Source organism: Salvelinus namaycush, chromosome 26, assembly GCF_016432855.1.
Source record: "Salvelinus namaycush isolate Seneca chromosome 26, SaNama_1.0, whole genome shotgun sequence".
Lineage (NCBI taxonomy): Eukaryota > Metazoa > Chordata > Actinopteri > Salmoniformes > Salmonidae > Salvelinus > Salvelinus namaycush.
In genome coordinates, this window is record NC_052332.1 from 26443186 (window position 1) to 26470380 (window position 27195).

General features: G+C 42.5%; 1 protein-coding gene across 1 annotated transcript; it reads right to left on the reverse strand.

The window, feature by feature from the left end:
• Positions 1 to 211: 211 nt before the first annotated feature.
• LOC120021312 (S-adenosylmethionine synthase-like) lies at positions 212 to 6459 on the reverse strand. The gene is made up of 9 exons (XM_038965014.1): positions 6195 to 6459; positions 3843 to 3920; positions 3514 to 3636; positions 3271 to 3383; positions 3013 to 3156; positions 2593 to 2811; positions 2227 to 2409; positions 1881 to 2014; positions 212 to 1700 (listed from the first exon to the last, which is right to left on the reverse strand). Exons 1-9 carry the CDS (start codon positions 6283 to 6285, stop codon positions 1598 to 1600), a joined length of 1188 nt encoding a protein of 395 aa, XP_038820942.1. The 5' UTR covers positions 6286 to 6459; the 3' UTR covers positions 212 to 1597.
• Between the last annotated feature and the right edge of the window lie 20736 nt (positions 6460 to 27195).

Consider the following 27195-nt stretch of genomic DNA (forward strand, 5'->3'; position numbering starts at 1 on the left):
TGACCCTTTCATGGAAATAATTTCTACAAACAGGAGCAATTGTGTATTGAAATTCCAAACATTGTACATTAAATTGTGTCCTCATTAGGGACATGATAATCTACCTCTCCCAATTAATGTATTTCTGTTTCAGTACCCATGGAGGTTAGTGCTGCAAGAGTTGCATATTGAGAATTTTTGAAAAATTCAAAAAGGAATTATGCACAGAACATCAGGGTAGACTTTTATTCAAAGGTTTCACATGGAGCATTTCAAGTCTTTCAGAAATTGAACATTTGAGCCAAGGGGAGGGGTCTGTAAGCATCAAGAGAGCATCACAGGTGAGGGGTTGGAGATGGTAGCAGGAGCAGGCAGGGTGTGTGTGGGGAGGTAAAAACATTAAAAAAGGCACTTTTACACCTTCAGTAACCAGACTGAGCCTCACCACCAAAAATGTTAAAGATATTAAAAGAATGTAGAGAATGCAAATGATGCAGTCCGCACATACCCAACAGAGAGAGCATTGTAAACGAGGCCGGTTTCTCTGTACAACACCCGCCAGACTTTTGCTCCCATCAGTGGGCATGTGGGAAGGAAAAAAAAGGTTGAAATATTTCTGCGAAGTCAGTCATCTCCCAAACCAAACCCTTGTCGCTAAAATATAAATAACACTGGCAAATGCTTAGAGCACCACCTAGTGGCTGCAACCCAAAGTTTTTCTGTGGACCACTTTAGGAACCAGAGGGTAAAACAATGCTCTAATGCTTTTTTATTGTTTATTTTTTTAAGTTTACCTTACTCACTTGTCAGCATCCATGTTAAAAGATCCCTAAAGGCAGTCAAAAATGAAGCACTTTCGTTTGTTTTCAAGTATTGAGTTATCAAATAGTAAAGAGAGCCCCTCACAGGCGCAGACTGAAGCAGTTTCTCTAGCGACACCCAGTGGTCACTGTCTAGAGGGGAAGTGCCTTGCCTTCACCTTGGTCTATCAGGACAAACAGAACATTCTAGAACGTTCACATGTAATCTTAATTTGACAAAGGATGTGACAGAGGGAATAGAGATACAACATACATCCCAACAGAACCAGAATTCATTAGAAGCTTCTGACTTCTCTGTAACACGTCAGAAAACATGGTCTGAAGGGTTAACTGTTCCAAACAAGGTACTATAGTTTAAGAAAACTCAAGTTCTGCAGTTCCACTTTGACAAATGGGGTTTTGGTTGCATCTGACAAATGGCAAAAACTTAACTTTTAATCAAAAATAGTTAAGGGGACAAGATGTACATCCTAATTACCTATTGCAACTCCTAGCATTCTTAGGCCTAAAATGTGCCATCAATTATTTCTCCAACCAGAGAAACATTGGGTGGGGGATAGGTACAGTAACAGCAGGGAGAAGAGAGAAAATACATTTCTGTGAAGATAAAACAACTGTCAGAGGGAAAGACAGGAAATGGATTTCAGGGGGTGTGCAAGCAATTGCAGATGGGTAGAGGGGACAGGAGAGTAAAATGTTTCCTTTAGGGATGAGAGTTTGGGGGTGATTGTGGACATTCGTCCCTCCCAGAGCTTGTAGGTTTTTCTGTAGTACACCCATAGCTCAGGGTGAGGGATTCAGTATTTGAGCTTTTTGGGGACCTCCCAGGGGAAGGCCTCCCGCCCAAAGTGGCCATAGGCAGCTGTCCGCTGGTAGATAGGCTTTTTCAAGTCGAGCTCCCTGGAACACAGAAAGCACAATAGTGTTGAACTGGGTAAATAAATGCACAGATTACTAGAGGGCAAACCAAGCCGTTGCCATTCAAATGTAGAACCCCTAGACCCATGAGGACCAGCTCCGGCCCTATGGGACCGCTGATAACAAAATATGTTACTGGCAGCCACCATTGTTCCACACTACCTGACAATAACACCAGGGCGGAGGTCAAAGTTCTTCTTGACGATGTCCAGCAGCTCCCTCTCGCTCTTCTGAGAAGTCCCATAGTGGAAGATGGAGATGGATAGGGGATGGGCCACTCCAATAGCATAGGCTACCTGACAACACAGCAACTTCTTATTAACTTACATGATCAAGATTCACATGACAGGTTGTAAAATATGCTATCTTTACTTTTCATCTCATTGTTATACATAACAGTTCTAAGTGAATGACTCTAATAGCAAATCAAAACCTGAATCCACAAGCTGAAAACAACCACAAAAGACAAATAAAAATGTTAGGTTGCAGCCATTAGCTCAATCCTGACCTGGACCAGTACGCGCTTGCAGAGCTCAGCCTTCACCAGGGACTTGGCCACCCAGCGGGCAGCGTAGGCAGCAGAGCGGTCCACCTTAGTGTAGTCTTTCCCTGAAAAGGCCCCTCCACCGTGGGCCCCCCAGCCTCCGTAGGTGTCCACAATGATCTTACGTCCGGTCAGGCCAGCATCACCCTGTGAGGGGGAGAGTCAGCCAAGGAGCCCAGGACAGCCTTGGAAATGTCTCTCGTGTTGACAAGAGCCTACTTTAAAAAACAAATCTGACTGACTATGTAGCTACTTGATCACATCTCTCTGGATGGCCATTTTCTAGAGTCTATTGAGGACAATGGTGTACAATACATCTCTCAGTCTCACCTGAGGACCTCCGATGACGAAGCGGCCGCTGGGCTGCAGGTGGTAGATGGTGTCGTCGTCCAGGTACACGGTGGGCACCACAGCCTTCACAACCTGCTCCTTCAGCGCGTCACGCATCTCATCCAGGCAAATTACTTCATCATGCTGCACGGACACCACGACAGTGTGCACACGCACTGGGAGCATGGCCCCACGGTCCTGCCTATACTGAACAGTCACCTAGAGAGGGCGACGAGGTATGAAATGTCAATCAAAGAGTACACACGTTTGACAAGGTAAGGCAAGGTACTAGGATACCTGCATGTGATTGGAGTGCATCTGAAAAGCCAGCTTCATTACGAAGATCTGGACAAGGGATTACATGACTTCCTTGCCATAGTTGGTACATGGGTGTTCATGGGCTACAATGCTGAATCTAACCTGAGTTTTGGAGTCTGGCCTCAGCCAGGGGAGGGTTCCGTTGCGGCGCAATTCAGCCATCTTGGCATTGAGCTTGTGGGCGAGGACGATGGTGAGGGGCATACACTCCTCAGTCTCATCAGTGGCATAACCAAACATCAGACCCTGTAACACAAAACACAGTCAAACACGTTGAGCGGGATCAAAAACAAACACTAGCATACAGTCAAGGCCCAGTCACTTCCTCTCACAAACACTCAAAGACAGGAGCCTTCTAACCTGGTCTCCAGCTCCCACATCCTCCTCTTTGCGGTCCAGGTGAACACCCTGAGCGATGTCAGGGGATTGCTGCTCCAGAGCCACCAGGACATTGCAGGTCTTATAGTCAAAGCCTGTGGGAAGGGAAGTCAAACCTCAGTGTTACTTTCTGTACCTACTAAAGCAAACCCTGTGACCTCTTAAAACCATGTTTTCAATGGAAAGTAGCAATTTAATTTAATCAGAGCAAATTCGCCATAATACCCTTGGAGGAGTCGTCATAGCCAATGTACTTGATCGTGTCCCTGACGACCTTCTGGTAATCGACGTTTGCCCTGGAGGTGACCTCCCCTGCCAGCAGGATCATCCCAGTCTTAGCTACAGTCTCTGAAGAAAATGCAGACAGAAAGAGAAAGCATGTGAGAGAAAGAAGGGGACAAATGGAAGAAAATCAAGTGAAGGAAAGTGAGTGGAAGTGAGGTAAACATGAGCATTAGCTATTCAGGGTGATAAAGGGGGGACAGAAGCAAGGTCATGTTAATGTAACATGGACAAATCCATAGAAAAGTTTTTAATGGGTGCTTGATCATTACCACATGCCACTTTGGCATCAGGGTCCTGCTTGAGATGGGCATCAAGCACAGCGTCACTGATCTGGTCACAAATCTTATCTGTCAAACAAGAAAAGGGAGTTATGGGGTGTATCCTGCTTAAACATATAAAAAAGACACAGCTGAACACTTCCCCAGGCAGTTTATCCCTGCAAATGCAAAACCAATGGACCAATATGAGTGACAGCTGCAAAGCACTAGGGTGGCCACATTCCTAACCACAGTCCATTCACACCCTGGCTGGCACCCCCCAGCCCTGCAAGGAGGGGGGCAGTCTCTACAAGACTGTCTCACCACTAGCACCATGTTGGCTTTTAATTCAAAAGATTATCATATGGACTGAATTGTTACAACATTGACTGCTTGCTTAAAGCAGCTTCTTGTGACAAAAGGTGCATAATGCTACAGGCTGCCCACAGTTGCACTGCAGTCCCTGGAGAAGAGGCCTAGGCCTATATTTAGGGTGGAGGTAAGCCTAGATAATCAGCTGCAATGGAGCTGTCTCCCTCCCCCAAATGTTGAGTGAGCATTGCACTTAAACCTGTACATGAGGACTGTAGCCAGAAAACCTGGCTAGCTACTGTAATGCAAACAAAAATATAAAAACATGAAACAATTTCAAAGATCTTACTTCATAAGTAAATAAATTCATTAGGCTCTAATCTATGAATTTCACATGACTGGGAATACAGACATGCATCTGTTGGTCACAGATACCTTGACAAAAAAAGGTAGGGGCTTAGATCAGAACACCAGTCAGTATCTGGTGTGACCACCATTTGCCTCATGCAGTTCGACATCTCCTTCGCAGAGTTAAATCAGGCTGTTGATTGTGGCCAGTGGAATATTGTCCCACTCATCAATGGCTGTGCGAAGAAGCTGGATATTGGCGGGAACTGGAATGAGCTGTCATAAACATTGATCCAGAGCATCCCAAACATGCTTAATGCGTGACATGTCTGGTGAGTATGCGGGCTATGGAAGAACTGGGACATTTTCAGCTTCCAGGAATCATGTACACATCCTTGGGACATGGGGCTGTGCATTAACATGCTGAAACATGAGGTGATGGAGGTGGATGAATGGCACGACAATAGACCTCAGGATCTCATCACGCTCTCTCTGTGCATTCAAATTGCCATCGATAAAATGCAATTGTTTGTTGTCGGTAGAGGTGAACAGAATGCCCCACAATGGGGCATTCTGTTCACAACGTTGACATCAGCAAACCGCTCGCCCACACATGTGGTCTGCGGTTGAGGCCAGTTGGATGTACTGACAAACTCTAAAAATACATTGGAGGTGGCTTATGGTAGAGAAATTAAAATTCTCTGGCAACAGCTCTGGTGGACATTCCTGCAGTCAAAATGCCAATTGCACACCCAAACTTGAGACATCTGTGGCATTGTGTTGTGACAAAACTGCACATTTGAGTCACTTTTTAAATTGTCCCCTGTAATGATCATGCTGTTTAATCATAGTCTTGATATGCCAAACCTGTCAGATGGATGGATTATATTGGCAAAGGAGAAATGCTCACTAAGGGTATAGTAAACAAATTTGTGGACAACATTTAAGAGAAATAAGCTTGTTGTGCTTATGGAACATTTCTGGGATCTTTTATTTCAGCTCATGAAACAATGGTAATTTGAGGTGAAATGAGTACACCGTGGTCTCATGCTTCAGTCAAATCAAAATAAATCACCGACACAATTGTTACTATACTACACGCATTGGAATGAACTAAAATACACCACTGCTAGAGAACTCCGCTAACCCAGTGACCAGATAACAACAAAAGCTACTTGGTCCGCGCTCGCAGTTGCATTATGTCACGTGCACGAGCTCGCAGTCTACTGATGTAATACCGTTGTTCGACTCGCCCAAAATGTGGTAATAAATTCAATGAAAGGAACAACGACGAATATATAAAAATATGGCATATATGTTACGTTTTTAAATAAACGCACCACAGGTGGCGACTTGACCATCCAGACAAGTATTTTAGTGTCACACTTTTCTGGATTAGCATTAGCTCCTAGCTAACGTTAGCTAGCACCCGATCCCATGGCGAAGGCAACCCGCGTGGCCTGACTCTGGCTCGCGTTCCCCATTCATAATATCGGCTGACTCAAAGATCAGCAAATGTGAAAAATAGTCAAATAGCTAGCTGACTGAGGCATACGAACAATATGTTAGCTAACGTTTATGCGTGTTTGTAAAAATGACTGGCAGGCATTTGGCAGCACTTGGCTGCTAGTTCGCTGAATCTACCACATAACCTTTCCTTATGTTGGAAACTAGCTAGCTAAAATAATACGGTCGCAAACTCACCTGGGTGTCCTTCTCCAACAGATTCAGAGGTGAACAAAAAGCAGTCTTCATCAATGAGTGAGTTATGGAACCCGTTCAATTGCCCGTTCATTTTAAAGGAATTGTTATTTGCAGAGTATATCTAGCTAAACTCAGTCAACTGTAGTTTACAAAATATGATGTATCTGATACTAAGTATATTGCCCAATTTAAAAATTAGGGTTTCTGTAGACTTAGCTATTTCGCCGGTGTTCTTGAAACAATCTGGTGGCGTTGATATTTATCCTTCAATCGCGTCAGTGAGGGGCGTCCCCGTGTTCTGTCTGTTTAGCCAATTGCAACGTATAGGAGGGGCTGTTGACTAAGGACACGTTCCAGGTAGTCTTTTTTCGGGGGGGGGGGTGTAGTGATGATCGAGTACACACTGCGCCCACCAAGTCGTTTTTTACATTTATTTTTTATTTCACCTATATTTAACCAGGTAGGCTAGTTGGGTTCTCATTTGCAACTGCGACTTGGCCAAGATAAAGCAAAGCAGTTCGACACATACAACAACACAGTACAACAGTAGTACCACGGTGAAGCATGTGTTGATGTATTGTTGTTAGTACCGGTATGTGGAAGAGAGGGAAAGATTGGTGTATAGGGTTATTGAGGTTGGAAGGGGATGAAGGGGATGGGGCAGGGTTTGATAGAAGTTAGTAGGTCTCTTTTAATTTTCTTAGTAGTACAGGATAAGTGTGCAAAAACTAAATTCGGTCTTGCATTCCTAAATAACATTTTTTTTTTTAAACTTTGGCAAAGTCTACAAAACGCAGTCCACTCTGTTTGTTACAGAGTCTGGTTTTGGAAACAAAAAAATTGTATGGAGATCATACGTTTGATCGATGGCCTCCCAAGTGGAGCAGTGGTCTAAGGCACTACAAACCTGGGTTCGATCCCAAACTGTGTCACAACCGGCCGTAACTGGGAGTCCCATAGGGCAGCGCTCAATTGGAGTTGCAGCGATGAGACAAGATAGAAAAAGGGGGTAGAATATAAACAAACATTTTATCGATGAGAAAATTTGCATAATCTCAACCAAAATCCATCTTTTCCCACTTCCGACCATTGGGCTTCCTCTCATCACCATATTTGGTGGTGAGTGAAAATGCCAACCGGATGCTTCCGGTGAAATACCTGTCTCGTTCTTCTATCTGTGGTTGAACGTTCCGAGAGCACCACTTTCTCCTCCATAGTTGTTGCTAAGTGATAATTAACGATTCCGCATTGTGCTGTTTGTTTCTGATAGTTTTCAAAACATATGAAGATGTCCAGTGAAAGCAGATATGCAATTTGATGACACTACAACACAGTAAAAACTTGGATACCCATTATCTCAAATGGTAACCAATAAAAATGTCTGTTAAATTTGTTGCTCTGATTTGCTCGTTTACAGCGGGTAATTTCATAGGGAACTGTCGGAGGCACTCTCGTATTGTTACATCACCAACATTTCAAGAATAGAGTTCTATATGGGTGCTAACATGGCGGCCGTTCTAAACCCTGGCCTAAACTCTCTATATACAGTGCGTTGCAAAAGTATTCATCCACTTTGCATTTTTCCTATTTTGTTGCATTACAACCAGTAATTTAAATAGATTTTTATTTGGATTTCAAGTAATGGATATACACAAAATAGTCCAAATTGGTGAAGTGAAATTAAATAAATAACTTGTTTTAAAAAATTCTAAAAAATAAAAAACGGAAAAGTGGTGTGTGCATATGTATTCACTCCTTTGCTATGAAGCCGCTAAATAAGATCTGGTGCAACCAATTACCTTCAGAAGTAATTAGTTAAATAAAGGGCATTAATCAGGGCATTAATCAGAGAGGCAACAAAGAGACCAAAGATAACCCTGAAGGAGCTGCAAAGCTCCACATCGGAGATTGGAGTATCTGTTCATAGGACCACTTTAAGCCATACACTCCACAGAGCTGGGCTTTACAGAAGAGTGGCCAGAAAAAAAGCCATTGCTTAAAGAAAAAAATAAGCAAACATGTTTGGTGTTCGCCAAAAGGCATGTGGGAGACTCCCCAAACATATAGAAGAAGGTACTCTGGTCAGATGAGACTAAAATTTAGCTTTTTGGCATCAAGGAAAACAATATGTCTGGCGCAAACCCAACACCTCTCATCACCCTGAGAACACCATCCCCACAGTGAAGCATGGTGGTGGCAGCATCATGCTGTGGATATGTTTTTCATCGGCAGGGATTGGGAAACTGGTCAGAATTGAAGGAATGATGGATGGCGCTAAATACAGGGAAATTCTTGAGGGAAACCTGTTTCACTCTTCCAGAGATTTGAGACTGGGACAGAGCTTCACCTTTCAGCAGGACAATGACCCTAAGCATACTGCTAAAGCAACACTCGAGGGGTTTAAAGGGAAACATTTAAATGTCTTGGAATGGCCTAGTCAAAGACCAGACCTCAATCCAATTGAGAATATGTGGTATGACTTAAAGATTGCTGTACACCAGCAGAACCCATCCAACTTGAAGGAGCTGAAGCGGTTTTGCCTTGAAGAATGGGCAAACATCCCCGTGGCTAGATGTGCCGAGCTTATAGAGACATACCCCAAGAGACTTGCAGCTGTAATTGCTGCAAAAGGTGGCTCTACAAAGTATTGACTTTGGGTGGGTGAATAGTTATGCACGCTGAAGTTTTTTGGTCTTTTTTCTTGTTTGTTTCACAATAAAACATATTTTGCATCTTCAAAGTGGTAGGCATGTTGTGTAAATCAAATGATACAAGCCCCCCTCCAAAATCAATTTTAATTCCAGGTTGTAAGGCAACAAAATAGGAAAAATGCCAAGGGGGGTGAATACTTTCGAAAGCCACTGTATATGTGTACTAGCTTGCTAGTTAGTGTTGCATCTTATGTTGTACTAACTAGCTAGCGTGTATGTAGTGACTTAATGCTTGTTGTGATGTAATGCTAATGGGCTTATGTAACCGATGTGAAATGGCTAGCTAGTTAGCGGTGGTGCGCGCTAATAGCGTTTCAATTGGTGACGTCACTCGCTCTGAGACCTTGAAGTAGTTGTTCCCCTTGCTGGCGCGATGGGTAACGATGCTTCGAGGGTGGCTGTTGTTGATGTGTGCAGAGGGTCCCTGGTTCGGGGCGAGGAGAGGGACGGAAGGTATACTGTTACACTTACTGTTACTAGTACCTACAATGGCAGTAGGCGCTGTGTGTAGTGGGTGCGGCGTGTAGTTACTGCAGTCCACAGATATATATTATTGCATATGCCATCTAATGTATATATAAGTATTGATTAACCTTCATGTCTTAAAGTAATGATGGTCTGTTGTTTCTCTTTTCCTATTTGAGCTGTTCTTGCCATAATATAGACTTGGTCTTTTACCAAATAGGGCTATCGTCTGTATACCACCCTACCTTGTCACAACAAGTGACAAAGTCAACTGCACTACCTCCTGTCCTGTGCCATAAAGGTCCAGAGTCCAGACACCAATTGGCTGGGGTAGAAGGCCTACACAGAACTGTGGTGTTGTTTTGCCTACTCCTCCATACCCTTTGTTATTGTGCTTCATAATCAATCATCCTGTTTTCATCAATATCTTCTGATGTCCTTCCTTTAAGATGTTTACTGTGCTAGCCAAATAACATTTTATTGGTCGCATACACAGGTGTTATTGTGGGTGTAGTGAAATGCTTATGCTCCTAGCTCCAACAGTGCAGTAATACCTAACAATACAAAACAATACATGCAAATAACAAAAAAGAATGAAAGAGGTCATTGAGTGCCAGGGAGGGCATTTTATAAGATGACAACAAACTAATGCTGCAGTGTGTTGCTGTTAATTCCACTGTCTGGCGCACACTCAGAAGATTGCAGTGGCATGGAGAAATAGAAGCTTTCATGTATTTAGTCAAACATACAATACATGACCAAAAGTATGTGGACACCTGCTTGTCGAACATCTCATTCCAAAATCATGGGCATTAATATGAAGTTGGTCTCCCCTGTGCTGCTATAACAGCCTCCGCTCTTCGGGGAAGGCTTTCCACTAGATGTTAGAACATTGCTACAGTGACTTGCTTCCATTCAGCCACAAGAGAATTAGTGAGGTCGGGCACTGATGTTGGGCGATTAGTCCTGGCTTGCAGTCGGCGTTCCAATTCATCCCAAAGATGGGGTTGAGGTCAGGGCTCTGTGCAGACAAGTCAAGTTTTTCCACACCGATCTCTACAAACCATTTCTGTATGGACCTCGCTTTATGCACAGGGGCATTATCATGCTGAAACAGGAAAGGGCCTTCCCCAAACTGTTGCCACAAAGTTGGAAGCACGGAATCGTCTAGAATGTCATTGTATGCTGTAGCGTTAAGATTTCCCTTCACTGGAGCTAAGCTCCAGTTCTAGCTCTAACCATGAAAAACAGCCCCAAACCATGATTCCTCCTCCACCAAATGTTACAGTTCGTACTATCAATTGGGGCAGGTAGTGTTCTTCTGGCATCTGCCAAACCCAGATTCTTCTGTCGGACTGCCAGATTGTGAAGCGTGATTCATCACTCCAGAGAACGTATTTCCACTGCTCCAGAGTCCAATGGCGGCGAGGTTTACACCACTCCAGCCAATGCTTGGCATTGCGCATGGTGATCTTAGGCTTGTGTGTGGCCATGGAAACCCATTTAATGAAGCTCCCGACGAACAGTTCTTGTGCTGACATTGCTTCCAGAGGCAGTTTAGAACACTCGGCAGTGAGTGTTGCTCTTCAGCACTCGGCGGTCTCGTTCTGTGAGCCTGTGTGGCCTACCACTTTTTGCTCCTACACTTTTCCACTTCACAATAATAGCACTTACAGTTGACTACACTATATGTACAAAAGTATGTGGACACCACTTCAAATTAGTGGATTCGGCTTTTTCAGGCACACCTGTTGCTGACGGGTAATTAAAATCGAGCACACAGCCATGCAATCTCCATAGACAACCAGTGGCAGTTTAACAGGTGTGCCTGAAAAAGCCGAATCCACTAATTTGAAGTGGTGCCCACATACTTTTGTACATATAGTGTAGCTCTGGCCTGCATTCAAGAACAGGATTGTACTCAAATCAAATCTAGTGGCACTATAAATAGAGTTTGAGGACATACTGTTCATACTCTATTTATACTGAAGTATGTGCTTTTTTTGTAGCAGACCATTTTAAAGATTATATATAGTTGAAGTCGGAAGTTTACATACACCTTTGCCAAATACATTTAAACTCACTTTTTCACAATTCCTGACATTTAATCCAACTAAAAATTCCCTGTTTTAGGTCAGTTAGGATCACCACTTTATTTTAAGAATGTGAAATGTCAGAATAATAGTAGAGAAGGATTTATTTCTGCTTTTATTTCTTTCATCACATTCCCAGTGGGTCAGAAGTTTACATACACTCATTTAGTATTTGGTAGCATTGCCTTTAAATTGTTTAACTTGGGTCAAACGTTTCAGGTAGCCTTCCACAAGCTTCCCACAATAAGTTGGGTGACTTTTGGCCCACTCCTCCTGACAGAGCTGGTGTAACTGAGTCAGGTTTGTAGGCCTCCTTGCTCACACACGCTTTTTCAGTTCTGCCCACAAATTTTCTATAGGATTGAGGTCAGGGCTTTGTGATGGCCACTCCAATACCTTGACTTTGTTGTCCTTAAGCCATTTTGCCACAACTTTGGAAGTATGCTTGGGATCATTGTTCATTTGGAAGACCCATTTGCGACCAAGCTCTAACTTCCTGACTGATGTCTTGAGATGTTGCTTCAATATATCCACATACTTTCCCTGCCTCATGATGCCATCAATTTTGTGAAGTGCACCAGTTCCTCCTGCTGCAAAGCACCCCCACAAGATGATGCTACCACCCCCGTGCTTCAAGGTTGGGATGGTATTCTTTGACTTGCAAGCCTCCCCCTTTTTCCTCCAATCATAACGATGGTCATTATGGCCAAACAGTTCTATTTTTGTTTCATCAGACCATAGGACAATTTTACAAAAAGTACGATCTTTGTCCCCATGTGCAGTTGCAAACCGTAGTCTGGCTTTTTTTATGGTGGTTTTGGAGCAGTGGCTTCTTCCTTGCTGAGCGGCCTTTCAGGTTATGTCGATATAGGACTCGTTTTAGTGTGGATATAGATACTTTTGTACCTGTTTCCTCCAGCATCTTCACAAGGTCCTCTGTTGTTGTTCTGGGATTGATTTGCACTTTTCGCACCAAAGTACGTTAATCTCTAGGAGACAGAACGCGTCTCCTTCCTGAGCGGTATGACGGCTGCATGGTCCCATGGTGTTTATACTTGCGTACGATTGTTTGTACAGATGAACGTGGTACCTTCAGGCATTTGGAAATTGCTCCCAAGGATGAACCAGACTTGTGGAGGTCTGCAATTTTTTTTCTGAGGTCTTGGCTGAGTTCTTTTGATTTTCCCATGATGTCAAGCAAAGAGGCACTGAGTTTGAAGGTAGGCCTTGAAATACATCCACAGGTACACCTCCAATTGACTCAAATTATGTCAATTAGCCTATCAGAAGCTTCTAAAGCCATGACATAATTTTCTGGAATTTTCCAAGCTGTTTAAAGGCACAGTCAACTTCTGACCCACTGGAATTGTGATACAGTGAATTATAAGTGAAATAATCTGTCTGTAAATAATTGTTGGGAAAATGACTTGTGTCATGCACAAAGTAGATGTCCTAACCGACTTGCCAAAACTATAGTTTGTTAACAAGACATTTGTGGAGTGGTTGAAAAACGAGTTTTAATGACTTCAACCTAAGTGTATGTAAACTTCCGATAACAACTGTAGATATGAATATATTTAGATATGTTTTGTATTTTTTACTTATAAAATTAAAATTAAATTAAATTATTTTTACAGAAACATTGTTTTACAATGTTATACTGTAGTTGCCCAGGACAGGATTTATAATCCAGTACTAATCTATAGTGAGGTTTGTAACATCAGATTATGAAAATGTGTTTTATCACATCTTTATATACCAATAATGCTTTACTTTGTAAATGTAACAAAAAGTAGGCTAAATAGCTCTCTCCTTCTCACCCTCTCTCTCTCTCTCTTTCTCTCTCTCTCTCTCTCTCTCTCTCTCTCTCTCTCTCTCTCTCTCTCTCTCTCACACACACACACACACACACACACACACACACACACACACACACACACACACACACACACACACACACACACACACACACACACACACACACACACACACAGTTGTGTTTAACTAACCTTGTGGTGACACACAATTGATTCCCATTCAAAATCCTAAACCCCCTAGAAATAGCCTTTTTTTTATTTTGGGGGCTAATAACATGTTCCCAGTTGGTCAAATTTAGTTTTTTTTACTATTCTTGCAACTTGTAACTCTTAATCAAAATATTATCTCAAATAATTATGCCTCTCTCACTCTCTCTGTTACACACACACACACAAACCAAGATTAGCTTATGGGCAAACACTTGAAAAGTCAAACAAACACACAAATTCCTCAAGTTATGGTGCCCCATGTGACTCTGTACTGTACACCCTGTGATGTCTCATGCTGCTACAGAGCTTTAGTCTCAGATTATCCTCTTTCTAATCCTTAGAGTAATTATTCTGATTGCTAAAGAACAGGGGAGACTACAGCTACCACACAACATGTGTGCATGTTTCTCTCAGTCATGAAGTCATGGCAGTGACTCCTATCTCTGCTACACCATAACAGCTGGGGCTGCTTAAATCAACTGTCAGATTCATTTTGAGTGTCTGCCATGCCAAGGTGTGACTGTGCTGCCTACAGTTGCTTTTGTATTGGGAGAAAGTGTGTGTGTTTGTGTGAGGAGACTTCTCAGCATATTCAGGGATTTACGACAGGATAAGCTGCTTTCCATTAGCCTCTGTCTCCTCTCACTGACAGATCTAAATACCACTTTCCTTGCCTCACAACACTCTCAATGCACGTACGCAAGCACGCGCACACACACACACACACACACACACACACACACACACACACACACACACACACACACACACACACACACACACACACACACACACACACACACACACACACACACACACACACACAAACAAACACATGTATACATGTATCTGTCTAATAGCATTAGACAGATACAAAAGGTAATCCTCTTATAATTGAAACAAATCATTCAATTGGATACAGTGACTTGAACCGACTGACACGTAAAGGCTACTGAGCTAAATTAAATGTGTGGTGCTTTTTCACCAGTTCTATTGTTCTCTATCACAGTTCTTGATTCCATTCTTTAGTTTTATTAATTTGAGTTGACAGACACCAGTTTCTTTCATTGTTTTATAAGATGATTCAAGGCCATGAGATGCACACAATGCACAAAACTCCCAGGATGGAGACAGAGTCAAACTTGATACTTATAAGTCCAAATATTACTCATGACGCAGGCAAGGAGATAAGGGACCCGATAAATCCAAATAACTTTTGAACAATTTTGAACATACAGTGCCTTCAGAAAGTATTTACACCCCTTGACCTTTCCCACATTTTGTTGTGTTACAGCCTGAATTTAAAACTGTTTACATTTAGATTTTTTGGTCACTGGCCTACATACAATACCCCATAATGTCAAAGTGGACTTATGTTTTTCAAATTTTATACTAATTAATTACAAATGAAAAGCTGAAATGTCTCGAGTCAATAAGTATTCAACACTTTCGTTATAGCAAGCCTAAATACGTTCAGGAGTAAAAATGTGCTTAACAAGTCACATAATAAATTGACTACCTCATCTCTGTACCCCACACATACAAGTATCTTTAAGGTCCCTCAGTCGATCATTGAATTTCAAACACAGATTGAACCACAAAGACCAGGGAGGTTTTCCAATGCCTCGCAAAAAAGGGCACCTATTGGTAGATGGGTTAAAAAAAAAAAATAAAGCAGACGTTAAATATCCTTTTGAGCATGGTGAAGTTATTAATTACACTTTGGATGGTGTATCAATACAGCCAGTCACTACAAAGATACAGGTGTCCTTCCTAACTCTTTTGCCAGAGAGGAAGGAAACCGCTCAGGGATTTCACCATGAGGCCGATGGTGAATTTAAAACAGTTACCGAGTTTAATGGCTGTGATAGGAAAAAACTGAGGATGGATCAACAACATTGTAGTTACTCCACAATACTAACCTATTTGACAGAGTGAAAAAAATGAAGACTGTACATAATACAAATATTCCAAAACATGCATCCTGTTTGCAACAAGGCACTGAAGTAATACTGCAAAAAATGTGGAAAAGCAATTCACTTTTTGTCCTGAATACAAAGTGTTATATTTGGGGCAAATCCAATACAACACATTACTAAGTATCACTCTGTGGTGGCTACATCATGTTATGGGGATGCTTGTAATCGTTAAGGACTAGGGACTTTTTCATGATAAAATATAAACAGAATGGAGCTAAGCACCAGGAAAATCCCAAATCTACACTGGAGTTGCTTACCAAGAAGACATTGACTGTTCCTGAGTGGCCAAATTACAGTTTAGACTTAAATCTACTTTGAAATTGATGGCAAGACCTGAACATGGTTGTCTATCAATGACCAACATCCAATTTGACAGAGCTTGAAGAATTTTTTAAATAATAATAGTCAAATGTTACACAGTCCAGCTGTGGAAAGCTCTAAGAGACTTACCCAGAAAGACTCACAGCTGTAGTCACTGCCAAAGCTACTTCTACAAAATATTGACTCAGGAGTGTGAAAACTTATTTCTGTATTTCATTTTCAAAAAATTAGCAAACTTTTCTAAAAACATGTTTTAACTTTGTCATTATGGAGTTATTGTGTGTTGATGAGAAAACAAATACATTTTTCCCATGTTGAATTCAGGCTGTAACACAACAAAATGTGAAATAAGTCAAGGGGTATGAATAGTTTCTCAAGGCTACACCAAACATTCTGTGACAGGATATGTAAAACAATAACCTGACCTGAAGATAACAGTTACATATTAACTTTCCAGTTTGCAGAATATATTATCCAATGAGTACTGTTGTGTTGTTGAATTAAAGAAGTAGTTCTGGATCTCGTTTAACTCACTTTAATAACAACTAGTACTTTTCAAGGTTTCACAGTTGTCACGTTCCTGACCTTATTTCCTTTATTTTGTCTTTGTTTAGTATGGTCAGGACGTGAGCTGGGTGGGCATTCTATGTTATGTGTTTCTATGTTGGGTTCTTTTCAATTAGCCTGATATGGTTCTCAATCAGGGGCAGGTGTTTTACGTTTCCTCTGATTGAGAACCATATTATTAAGGTAGGCTGTTCACACTGTTTGTTTGTGGGTGATTGTTCCTGTGTCAGTGTTTGTGCCACACGGGACTGTTTTGTTTGTTAGTTTGTTCCTGTTCGTGCGTTCTTCGTTGTCTGTAAGTTCTCATGTTCAGGTCTGTTTACGTCGTTTATTGTTTTGTAGTTTGTTAAGAGTTTTTCCGTCTTCGTCTTCCTTTAATAAAACAAACATGTATTCTACCCAAGCTGCGTTTTGGTCCGATCCATGCTCCTCCTCAGACGAGGAGGAGAACGAACGTTACAACAGTTCAAAGCCATTTTCATTCTCTGGTCTTGGGGCTTTTCCTACGGCCTCAACTTTCTGTGGGTCTGGTTTTATCCCTTTTGCTCTGACTACAAGCTCAATTATTTCAATCTGCTTAAGTCCAACAATGCATTTTTGTTAAGTGTCAGCCCTCTGTCTTGGAATCTTTGGAAGACTTTTCTCAGTCTCTGTTCTGGTTCACTTTCTCTTTCAGCAAAGACAACAACATCATCCATGTAGCAAACTACATCTTGTAATCCACATAGCATAAATTCCATGGTTTTCTGGTAGGCCTCAGGTGCGCTTGATTCTCTTGTTCTAGTCCTGTCTTCATCACTATAACAAGTAGGTAATCTTAAAACAGTCCAATCACCATACTACAAGTACCAATATACACAATATGTAAATATTTAATGGGCCCCTTGAGGGGAAATGTCAGGTATGTGCACATCTTTGTTACAAAACCTGTTAAGCTAGTGGCAAGGCCCCCACTGTCACAATTGCCATCGTCGTGGAAATGACAGGACAAAGGTGCAGCGTGGTGAGCGTACATTTTTATTTATTATAAATGTCGCCAACAAAACAAGAAACAACACAAACGAACGTGAAGCTTACTAGGGCTATACAGGCCACTAACAAAGACAACTACCCACAAAATACAAAAGGAAAAAAGGCTGCCTAAGTATGATTCCCAATCAGAGACAACGATAGACAGCTGTCCCTGATTGAGAACCATACCCGGCCAAAACATAGAAACACAGAACATAGAGTTTCCCACCCGAGTCATACCCTGACCAACCAAACATAGAGAATAAAAAGATCTCTACAGTCAGGGCGTGACACCCACATTTTTTAGATACCTCTACCCGAGGTAGAACAAACACAACCATGTTGTTTCACATCCATAATGTCTCCCATTCATGAAAGAAATGGTTGTGTAAAAATATTTTACTTCAAAAGTACTTGAAGGTGTTGAAGCACCTTTGGCAGCGATTACAGCCTCGAGTCTTCTTGGGTATGACGCTACAAGCTTGGCACACCTGTATTTGGGTAGTTTCTCACATTATTCTCAGCAGATCCTCTCAAGCTCTGTCAGGTTGGAAGGGGAGCGTCGCTGCACAGCTATTTCAGGTCTCTCCAGAGATGTTCGATTGGGTTCAAGTCCAGGCTCTGGCTGGGCCACTCAAAGACATTCAGAGATTTGTCCTGAAGCCACTCCTGTGTTGTCTTGGCTGTGTGCTTAGGGTCGTTGTTCTGTTGGAAGGTGAACCTTCACCCCAGTCTGAGGTCCTGAGCACTGGAGCAGGTTTTCTTCAAGGATCTCTCTGTACTTTGCTCCGTTCAGCTTTCTCTCGATCCTGACTAGTCTCCCAGTCCCTGCCGCTGAAAAACATCCCCACAGCAAGATGCTGCCACCACCATGCTTCACCATAGGGATGGTGCCAGGTTTCCTCCAGACGTGATGCTTGGCATTCAAGCCAAAGAGTCATCAGACCAGAGAATAATGTTTCTCATGGTCTGAGAGTCCTTTAGGTGCCTTTTACTAAGGAGTGGCTTCCGTCTGGCCACTCTACCATACATTCTACCTGATTGGTGGAGTGCTGCAGTGATAGTTGTCCTTCTGGAAGGTTCTCTCATCTCCACAGAGGAACTATCAGCGCTGTCAGAGTGACCATTGGGTGGCCAGCTCTAGGAAGAGTCTTGGTGGTTCCAAACTTATTCCATTTAAGAATGATGGAGGCCACTGTGCTCTTGGGGACCTTCAATGCTGCAGAAATGTTTTGGTACCCTTCCCCAGATCGGTGCCTCAACACAATCCTGTCTCTGAGCTCTACAGACAATTTCTTCGACCTCCATGGCTTGGTTTTTGCTCTGACATGCATTGTCAACTGTGGGACCTTACTGTATATAGACAGTTGTGTGCCTTTCCAAATCATGTCCAATCAATTGAATTTACCACAGGTGGACTCCAATCAAGAAACATCTCAAGGATGATAAATGGAAACAGGATGCACTTGAGCTCAACTTCGAGTATCATATCAACTTCCGGCGCCGACAGAGATGGCCGCCTCGCTTCGCGTTCCTAGGAAACTATGCAGTATTTTTTTTTTTATGTGTTATTTCTTAGATTGGTACCCCAGGTAATCTTAGGTTTCATTACATACAGTCGGGAGGAACTACTGAATATAAGAGCAACGTCAACTCACCATCATTACAACCAGGAATATGACTCTCCCGAAGCGGATCCTGTGTTTTGCCTTCCACCCAGTACAATGGATCTGATCCCAGCCGGCGACCCTAAACAACGACGCCGTAAAAGGGGCAAACGAAGCGGTCTTCTGGTGAGGCTTCGGAGACGGGCACATCGCGCTCCACTCCCTAGCATACTACTCGCCAATGTCCAGTCTCTTGACAACAAGGTTGATGAAATCCGAGCAAGGGTAACATTCCAGAGAGACATCAGAGACTGTAACGTTCTTTGCTTCACGGAAACATGGCTCACTCGAGCGACGCTAACGGAGTCGGTGCAGCCAGCTGGTTTCTTCACGCATCGCGCCGACAGAAACAAACATCTTTCTGGTAAGAAGAGGGGCGGGGGTGTATGCCTTATGATTAACGAGATGTGGTGTGATCATAACAACATACAGGAACTCAAGTCATTCTGTTCACCTGATTTAGAATTCCTCACAATCAAATGTCAACCGCATTATCTACCAAGGGAATTCTCTTCGATTATAATCACAGCCGTATATATTCCCCCCCAAGCAGACACATCGATGGCCCTGAACGAACTTTATCTGACTCTTTGTAAACTGGAAACCACACACCCTGAGGCTGCATTCATCGTAGCTGGGGATTTTAACAAGGCTAATCTGAAAACAAAACTCCCTAAATTCTATCAGCATATCGATTGTGCTACCAGGGCTGGTAAAACCTTGGATCATTGTTATACTAACTTCCGCGACGCATATAAGGCCCTCCCCCGCCCTCCTTTCGGAAAAGCTGACCACGACTCCATTTTGTTGCTTCCAGCCTACAAACAGAAACTAAAACAGCAAGCTCCCGCGCTCAGGTCTGTTCAACGCTGGTCCGACCAATCTGATTCTACGCTTCAAGACTGCTTCGATCACGTGGATTGGGATATGTTCCGCATTGCGTCCAACAACAACATTGACGAATACGCTGATTCGGTGAGCGAGTTCATTAGAAAGTGCATTGACGATGTTGTACCCACAGCAACGATTAAAACATTCCCAAACCAGAAACCGTGGATTGATGGCAGCATTCGCGTGAAACTGAAAGCGCAAACCACTGCTTTTAACCAGGGCAAGGTGACCGGAAACATGACCGAATACAAACAGTGTAGCTATTCCCTCCGCAAGGCAATCAAACAAGCTAAGTGCCAGTATAGAGACAAAATAGTCGCAATTCAACAGCTCAGACACAAGAAGTATGTGGCAGGGTCTACAGTCAATCACGGATTACAAAAAGAAAACCAGCCCCGTCGCGGACCAGGATGTCTTGCTCCCAGACAGACTAAATAACGTTTTTGCTCGCTTTGAGGACAATACAGTGCCACTGACACGGCCCGCTACCAAAACCTGCGGGCTCTCCTTCACTGCAGCCGAGGTGAGTAAAACATTTAAACGTGTTAACCCTCGCAAGGCTGCAGGCCCAGACGGCATTCCCAGCCGCGTCCTCAGAGCATGCGCAGACCAGCTGGCTGGTGTGTTTACGGACATATTCAATCAATCCGTATCCCAGTCTGCTGTTCCCACATGCTTCAAGAGGGCCACCATTGTTCCTGTTCCCAAGAAAGCTAAGGTAACTGAGCTAAACGACTACCGCCCCGTAGCACTCACTTCCGTCATCATGAAGTGCTTTGAGAGACTAGTCAAGGACCATATCACCTCCACCCTACCTGACACCCTAGACCCACTCCAATTTGCTTACCGACCCAATAGGTCCACAGACGACGCAATCGCAACCACACTGCACACTGCCCTAACCCATCTGGACAAGAGGAATACCTATGTGAGAATGCTGTTCATCAACTACAGCTCAGCATTTAACACCATAGTACCCTCCAAACTCGTCATCAAGCTCGAGACCCTGGGTCTCGACCCCGCCCTGTGCAACTGGGTCCTGGACTTCCTGACGGGCCGCCCCCAGGTGGTGAGGGTAGGTAACAACATCTCCACCCCGCTGATCCTCAACACTGGGGCCCCACAAGGGTGCGTTCTGAGCCCTCTCCTGTACTCCCTGTTCACCCACGACTGCGTGGCCATGCACGCCTCCAACTCAATCATCAAGTTTGCGGACGACACTACAGTGGTAGGCTTGATTACCAACAACGACGAGATGACCTACAGGGAGGAGGTGAGGGCCCTCGGAGTGTGGTGTCAGGAAAATAACCTTACACTCAACGTCAACAAAACAAAGGAGATGATTGTGGACTTCAGGAAACAGCAGAGGGAGCACCCCCCTATCCACATCGACGGGACAGTAGTGGAGAAGGTGGAAAGTTTTAAGTTCCTCGGTGTACACATCACGGACAAACTGAATTGGTCCACCCACACAGACAGCGTTGTGAAGAAGGCGCAGCAGCGCCTCTTCAACCTCAGGAGGCTGAAGAAATTCGGCTTGTCACCAAAAGCACTCACAAACTTCTACAGATGCACAATCGAGAGCATCGGGCTGTATCACCGCCTGGTACGGCAACTGCTCCGCCCACAACCGTAAGGCTCTCCAGAGGGTAGTGAGGTCTGCACAACGCATCACCGGGGGCAAACTACCTGCCCTCCAGGACACCTACACCACCCGATGTCACAGGAAGGCCATAAAGATCATCAAGGACAACAACCACCCGAGCCACTGCCTGTTCACCCAGCTATCATCCAGAAGGCTAGGTCAGTACAGGTGCATCAAAGCAGGGACCGAGAGACTGAAAAACAGCTTCTATCTCAAGGCCATCAGACTGTTAAACAGCCACCACTAACATTTAGTGGCCGCTGCCAACATACTGACTTTAATAATGGGAATTGATGGAAATTATGTAAAAATGTATCACTAGCCACTTTAAACAATGCCACTTAATATAATGTTTACATACCCTACATTACTCATCTCATATGTATATGTATATACTGTACTCTATATAATCTACTGCATCTTGCCATCTTTATGTAATACATGTATCACTAGCCACTTTAAACTATGCCACTTTATGTTTATATACCCTACATTACTCATCTCATATGTATATACTGTACTCTATACCATCTACTGCATCTTGCCTATGCCGTTCTGTACCATCACTCATTCATATATCTTTATGTACATGTTCTTTATCCCTTTACACTTGTGTGTATAAGGTAGTAGTTGTGGAATTGTTAGGTTAGATTACTTGTTGGTTATTACTGCATTGTTGGAACTAGAAGAACAAGCATTTCGCTACACTCGCATTAACATCTGCTAACCATGTGTATGTGACAAATAAAATTGGATTTGATTTGATTTGATAAGGTTTGAATACTTATGTAAATTAGGTATTTTTTAAATCTGTTTTTGCTTTGTCATTATGCAGGATTGTGTGTAGATTGATGAGGCAAAAAAAATATTTGATCCATTTTAAAATAAAACTGTAATGTAACAAAATGTGGAAAAAGTCAAGTGGTCTGAATACTTTCCGAATGCACTGTATGTACAGCTCTAACCTTTTCCCCTCTTTTCCCCACTGAAACTAAGTGTGCAAGGTTGATTCAAAGTCTTGACCAGGTGACCAGGACATGAGTGTGTCCTAGCAGGATGAGTAGACAAAGTCGGCAGTGGTGGTTGTAGTTCTGGGGCCTGACCAGCTTGCACAGCTAACTGGTCATTCTGGGAAAGCTGCAGCGACAAGGCCAGTGTCCTTCCTGAATGACAGGCTGGGTATTGGGGGTGTGTGGTGATCAGTTTCCAATTCTACAACAGTTGGGTGCAGGCACTCAGATGCAGCTTGCATGCCAACTAGACACACTGACTAACTGGAGTGTTAGCTCAGCCTGAATGATGCAGGGGATACTCCAGTAGTGGATTTTTTTGTTGCCTGGTTGTAAAGGAGAGTCTGTGAAAGGGTTGGCACAAACAGACCTGCCCTTAGAGTTTTTTATGTTGAATGTGGCAAAAAGTTTCAGGTCACGTGCTATATATTCCTTCATATTCCATTGGAAGTCAGGTAGGATGAGAATTTGGCTGATATGAATTGTGGGTGGTTGGCTGTGATTACGGTCTGGGGCAGGCCCAGCAGGAGATAAGGAGAGTGACAGAACCAGTAAGGGCAAGCTCAGGTTAACTAGAGATTACTGAGGTCGTAGGTCATAGAGTACGACTAAGAAGCATTGTGAGGGTCGTAGCACAGCTCCACACACACATACATTTGAAGATGATCCCTGGGCTTTGACAGTAAAGGGGTTGCAGAGGAGGTGAAGCTGGTCAAGCAAGGTGCACAAAGGCCAATATCTCAAAGCCAATCCCCAGTCACCATACACGATAAAATACAGCATCTTTCTTTACATTTGACCATTCTAAGGGGCCTCTTGTTTGCCATAGATGCCATATGTCCTTAAAGGGATGTTCAAATCAAATTGTATTGGTCACATACACATGGTTAGCAGATGTTAATGTGAGTGTAGTCAAAAGCTTGTGCTTCTAGTTCCCACAGTGCAGTAATATCTAACAAGTAATCTAACAATTTCACAACAACTACCTAATACACACTCATGTAAAGTGATGGAGAATAAGAATATGTACATATAAATATATGGATGAGCGATGGCCGAGCGGCATGGGCAAGATGCAATAGATGGTATAAAATACAGTATACATATGAGATGAGTAATGTAAGATATGTAAACATTATTAAAGTGACATTTTTTAAAGTGACTAGTGATCCATTTATTAAAGGGATTACTGCACAGACCAATGCATGAGTCACCCCAACATGAGAAGTCATTATTTACATGTGAGTCCAGTTCAGGTTTCACATGGGTTGGCCAGCCATGGTTGGTAGCAAAATAGGTACATAAGAGGGCAACGCACGCCAGCACTTTCTAGATGGTATTTTGGATGTTGAATGGCCCTCTGACCTGTGGCAGTCCAGTTTTAAGGTGTCTCTGGTTGTAGTAACTGCCAGAGTGGAGGACTGATGGTCGGATTGGGCCTATTGAGGACAGTTCTGGGAGATTCAGGATGGCACTGACATTGGAGAGGTTTAATTCTTATCATATGTGAAGGCTCAGTAAGTTGATGGCATTTCTTGTCAATGATTGTCAGGTTGTGTTGGTTCAGTGTAGTGAACACCTACCTGCCTTATGCGCTTGTAATCATGTGTGGTTGCATCCTACCCATACACCATAATGTCACCAAGTCAACATCTATGGGATCTCCAGGACAGACAGCCAGGATGGTAGACATGGTTTTCTGGAAAAAGTAATGTGTTAGCTCAACCTGAACAGCATAGGAGTGCACCGGAATATCCCAATGCGCATCACAATTTAGTGAGCCAGCGGAAGGTCATGTTGCTAGTCGTATTGGACTAGCCATGAAACAAAATGTATTTCTAAATGATAGCGAGGTGACTTAAGAGCCCAATCCTGGAGGCACAAGTTATACCACAGTGAGTGCAAGATGTAGAGTTAGGGAGAGGGTGTCAAGAGTCCAGAGTTGGATTCTCTTTCCTTTCGTTGGACCCTCTGAGTTGCCTCATTGATCCTCAATGACTACTTAGTGTTGCCATGTCAAGCAGTCTGCTACCTTTTCTATATCCAGACAAATGTAATTATGGCAGGTATATTGGAATCCCAACAAAGTTGAATTGCACAAAATAGTATTGAGTACAGGTCATAAGAACAGTACACAAATCTGAAAGATTTACATGTGATTTAACCACAATTTAATGGTATTGTGGCAGCCGTGTTGGATTTTGGATGCCATATTGGATTTATAGTCAAATTTAGGTGGGCCTCCTAATGTAATTGCAAGAGTAGGGGCTGAACAAACAAAATCCACAGAGGAAACTGTTTTTTTGTGTCTGACCCAACTTGTTTGTCTTAGAGCCGATTAGATTACAATAGCCACAACATCAAAAAACATATGTAACTGTATGTATTCTTGTCAGACAGGACCATACAGCACTGAATGAGAGCACATTTGACTTGGAAAGTTGTCTATTAATCAGCTACCAAAAAGTAAAGCTTACATTCATCATAAATATTCATAGTTGATATTTCTGCCTATTGTATCTCTGTGTCTACAGGACTGTAATTCCAAGATGCATTAAGATATCCTGACGATGTTTGTTTGTGTATGTAGTGCAGACAACTGACTACTTGTATTTCAAAGTCTAGCAACATCAGAGCTTCAATATTGAGTTACATGAGCTTATGTGGCCCATCCCACCTCCAGCCAGGAATTATTCAGCATTTTTTGAGTTCAAGGGGTGTTTTCTTCAGAGCAGATTACAATAGCCACAACATAAAAAAAGAAACATGTAAACTGTACAGTGCCTTCAGAAAGTATTCACACCTGTTGACTTCTTCCACATTTTGTTGTGTTACAGCCTAAATTTAAAATGGATTAAATTGAGATGTTTTGTCACTGGCCTACACACAATACTCCATAATGTCAAAGTGTAATTAAGTTTTTAGAAATTCTTACAAGTTAATAAAAAATGAAAAGCTGAAATGTCTTGAGTCAATAAGTATTCAACCCCTTTGTTATGGCAAGTCTAAATAAGTGTAGGAGTACACATTTGCTTAACAAGTCACATAATAAATTAAATGGACTCATTCTGTGTGCAATAAAAGTGTTTAACATTATTTTTAAATCACGACCTCCTCTCTGTACCCCACACATACAATTATATGTAAGGTCCCTCAGTCAAGCAGTGAATTTCAAACACAGATTCAACCACAAAGACCAGGGAGGTTTTCCAATGCCTCGCAAAGAAGGGCACCTAAATGTAAAAAGTAGGCATTGAATACCCCTTTGAGCATGGTGTTATTAATTACACTTTGGGTGGTTTATCAATACACCCAGTCACTACAAAGATGCAGGCGTCCTTCCTAACTCAGTTGCAGGAGAGGAAGGAAACCGCTCAGGGATTTCACCATGAAGCCAATGGTGACTTTAAAACAGTTACAGAGTTTATTGGCTGTGATAGGAGAAAACTGAGGATGGATCAACAACATTCTAGTTACGCCAACATTCTAATACTAACCTAAATGACAGAGTGAAAAGAAACAATCATTCTGTTTCAACAAGGCACTAAAGTAAAAATTTGGCAAAGAAAGGAACTTGATGTCCTGAATACAAAGCGTTATGTTTGGGGCAAAAACAACACAACACATCACTGAGTACCACTCTTCATATTTTCAAGCATGGTGGTGACTGCGTCATGTTATGGGTGTGCTTGTCATCGGCAAGGACTAGGGAGTTTTTTAGGATAATGCAGAAACAGAATAAAGCTAAGCACAAGCAAAATCCTAGACAAAAACCTGGTTTAGTCTGCTTCACAACACACAAATTCAGCTTTCAGCAGGACAATTACCTGAAACACAAGGCCAAATTCACACTGGAGTTGCCAACCAAGATGACATTGGATGTTCCTGAGTGGCCTAGTTAGAGTTTTGACTTAAATCGTCTGTAAAATCTACGGCAAGACTTGAAGAATTGTAAAAGATAATAATGTGCAAATATTGTACAATCCAGGTGTGCAAAGCTCTTAGAGTCTTACCCAGAAATACTCTAAGCTGTAATCGCTGCCAATGGTGTGATATTTCTGTATATCTTTTTTTTTTGTAATTGAAAGAAATTCTAAAAATATGTTTTTAGTTTCAATTAATCCGTTTTGAGTTTAGGCTGTAACACAACAAAATGTGGAATAAGCCAAGAGGTATGAATACTTTATGAAGGCACTTCATGTATTTTTTTCAGGCAGGACCATACAGAACTGAATAAGAGCTTATTTTACCCGGCATTATTCTACACTTTTGGAGTTTAGGGTGTGTGTCATATTTTCTATCAATTGAACTGGTTTTGCAGTAAAATATTTTTACACACCCATCCATTTCATAAATGGGAGACAAGAGATGTGAAAAAACATGGCTAAGTTTTGTTCTACCTTGGGTAGGGATATCTCAAAAAACGAAAGCCCTGTTTGAGGATTGGCCATTAGCCTATGTGGACTCTGCACGTTATAATTACGAGCTGTCCCATTGAATGTTCTGTGCATGATATCAAAAACCAAAAGTATTTTCTCAGGATTATAATTTTATTTTCCTCACACAACCAATATGTCCACAACCAAAACAAACCACCAAATCATTAGAATCGTT

Excerpts from the sequence above, each read along its gene's own strand:
- LOC120021312 (XM_038965014.1), bottom strand. The coding sequence starts at position 6,285 with ATGAACGGGCAATTGAACGGGTTCCATAACTCACTCATTGATGAAGAC. Across the intron at positions 3,637-3,842 it reads TGATGCCAAAGTGGCATGTG|AGACTGTAGCTAAGACTGGG; the intron begins GTAATGATCAAG and ends CATTTTCTTCAG. Across the intron at positions 3,157-3,270 it reads ATGTGGGAGCTGGAGACCAG|GGTCTGATGTTTGGTTATGC; the intron begins GTTAGAAGGCTC and ends TTTGTGTTACAG.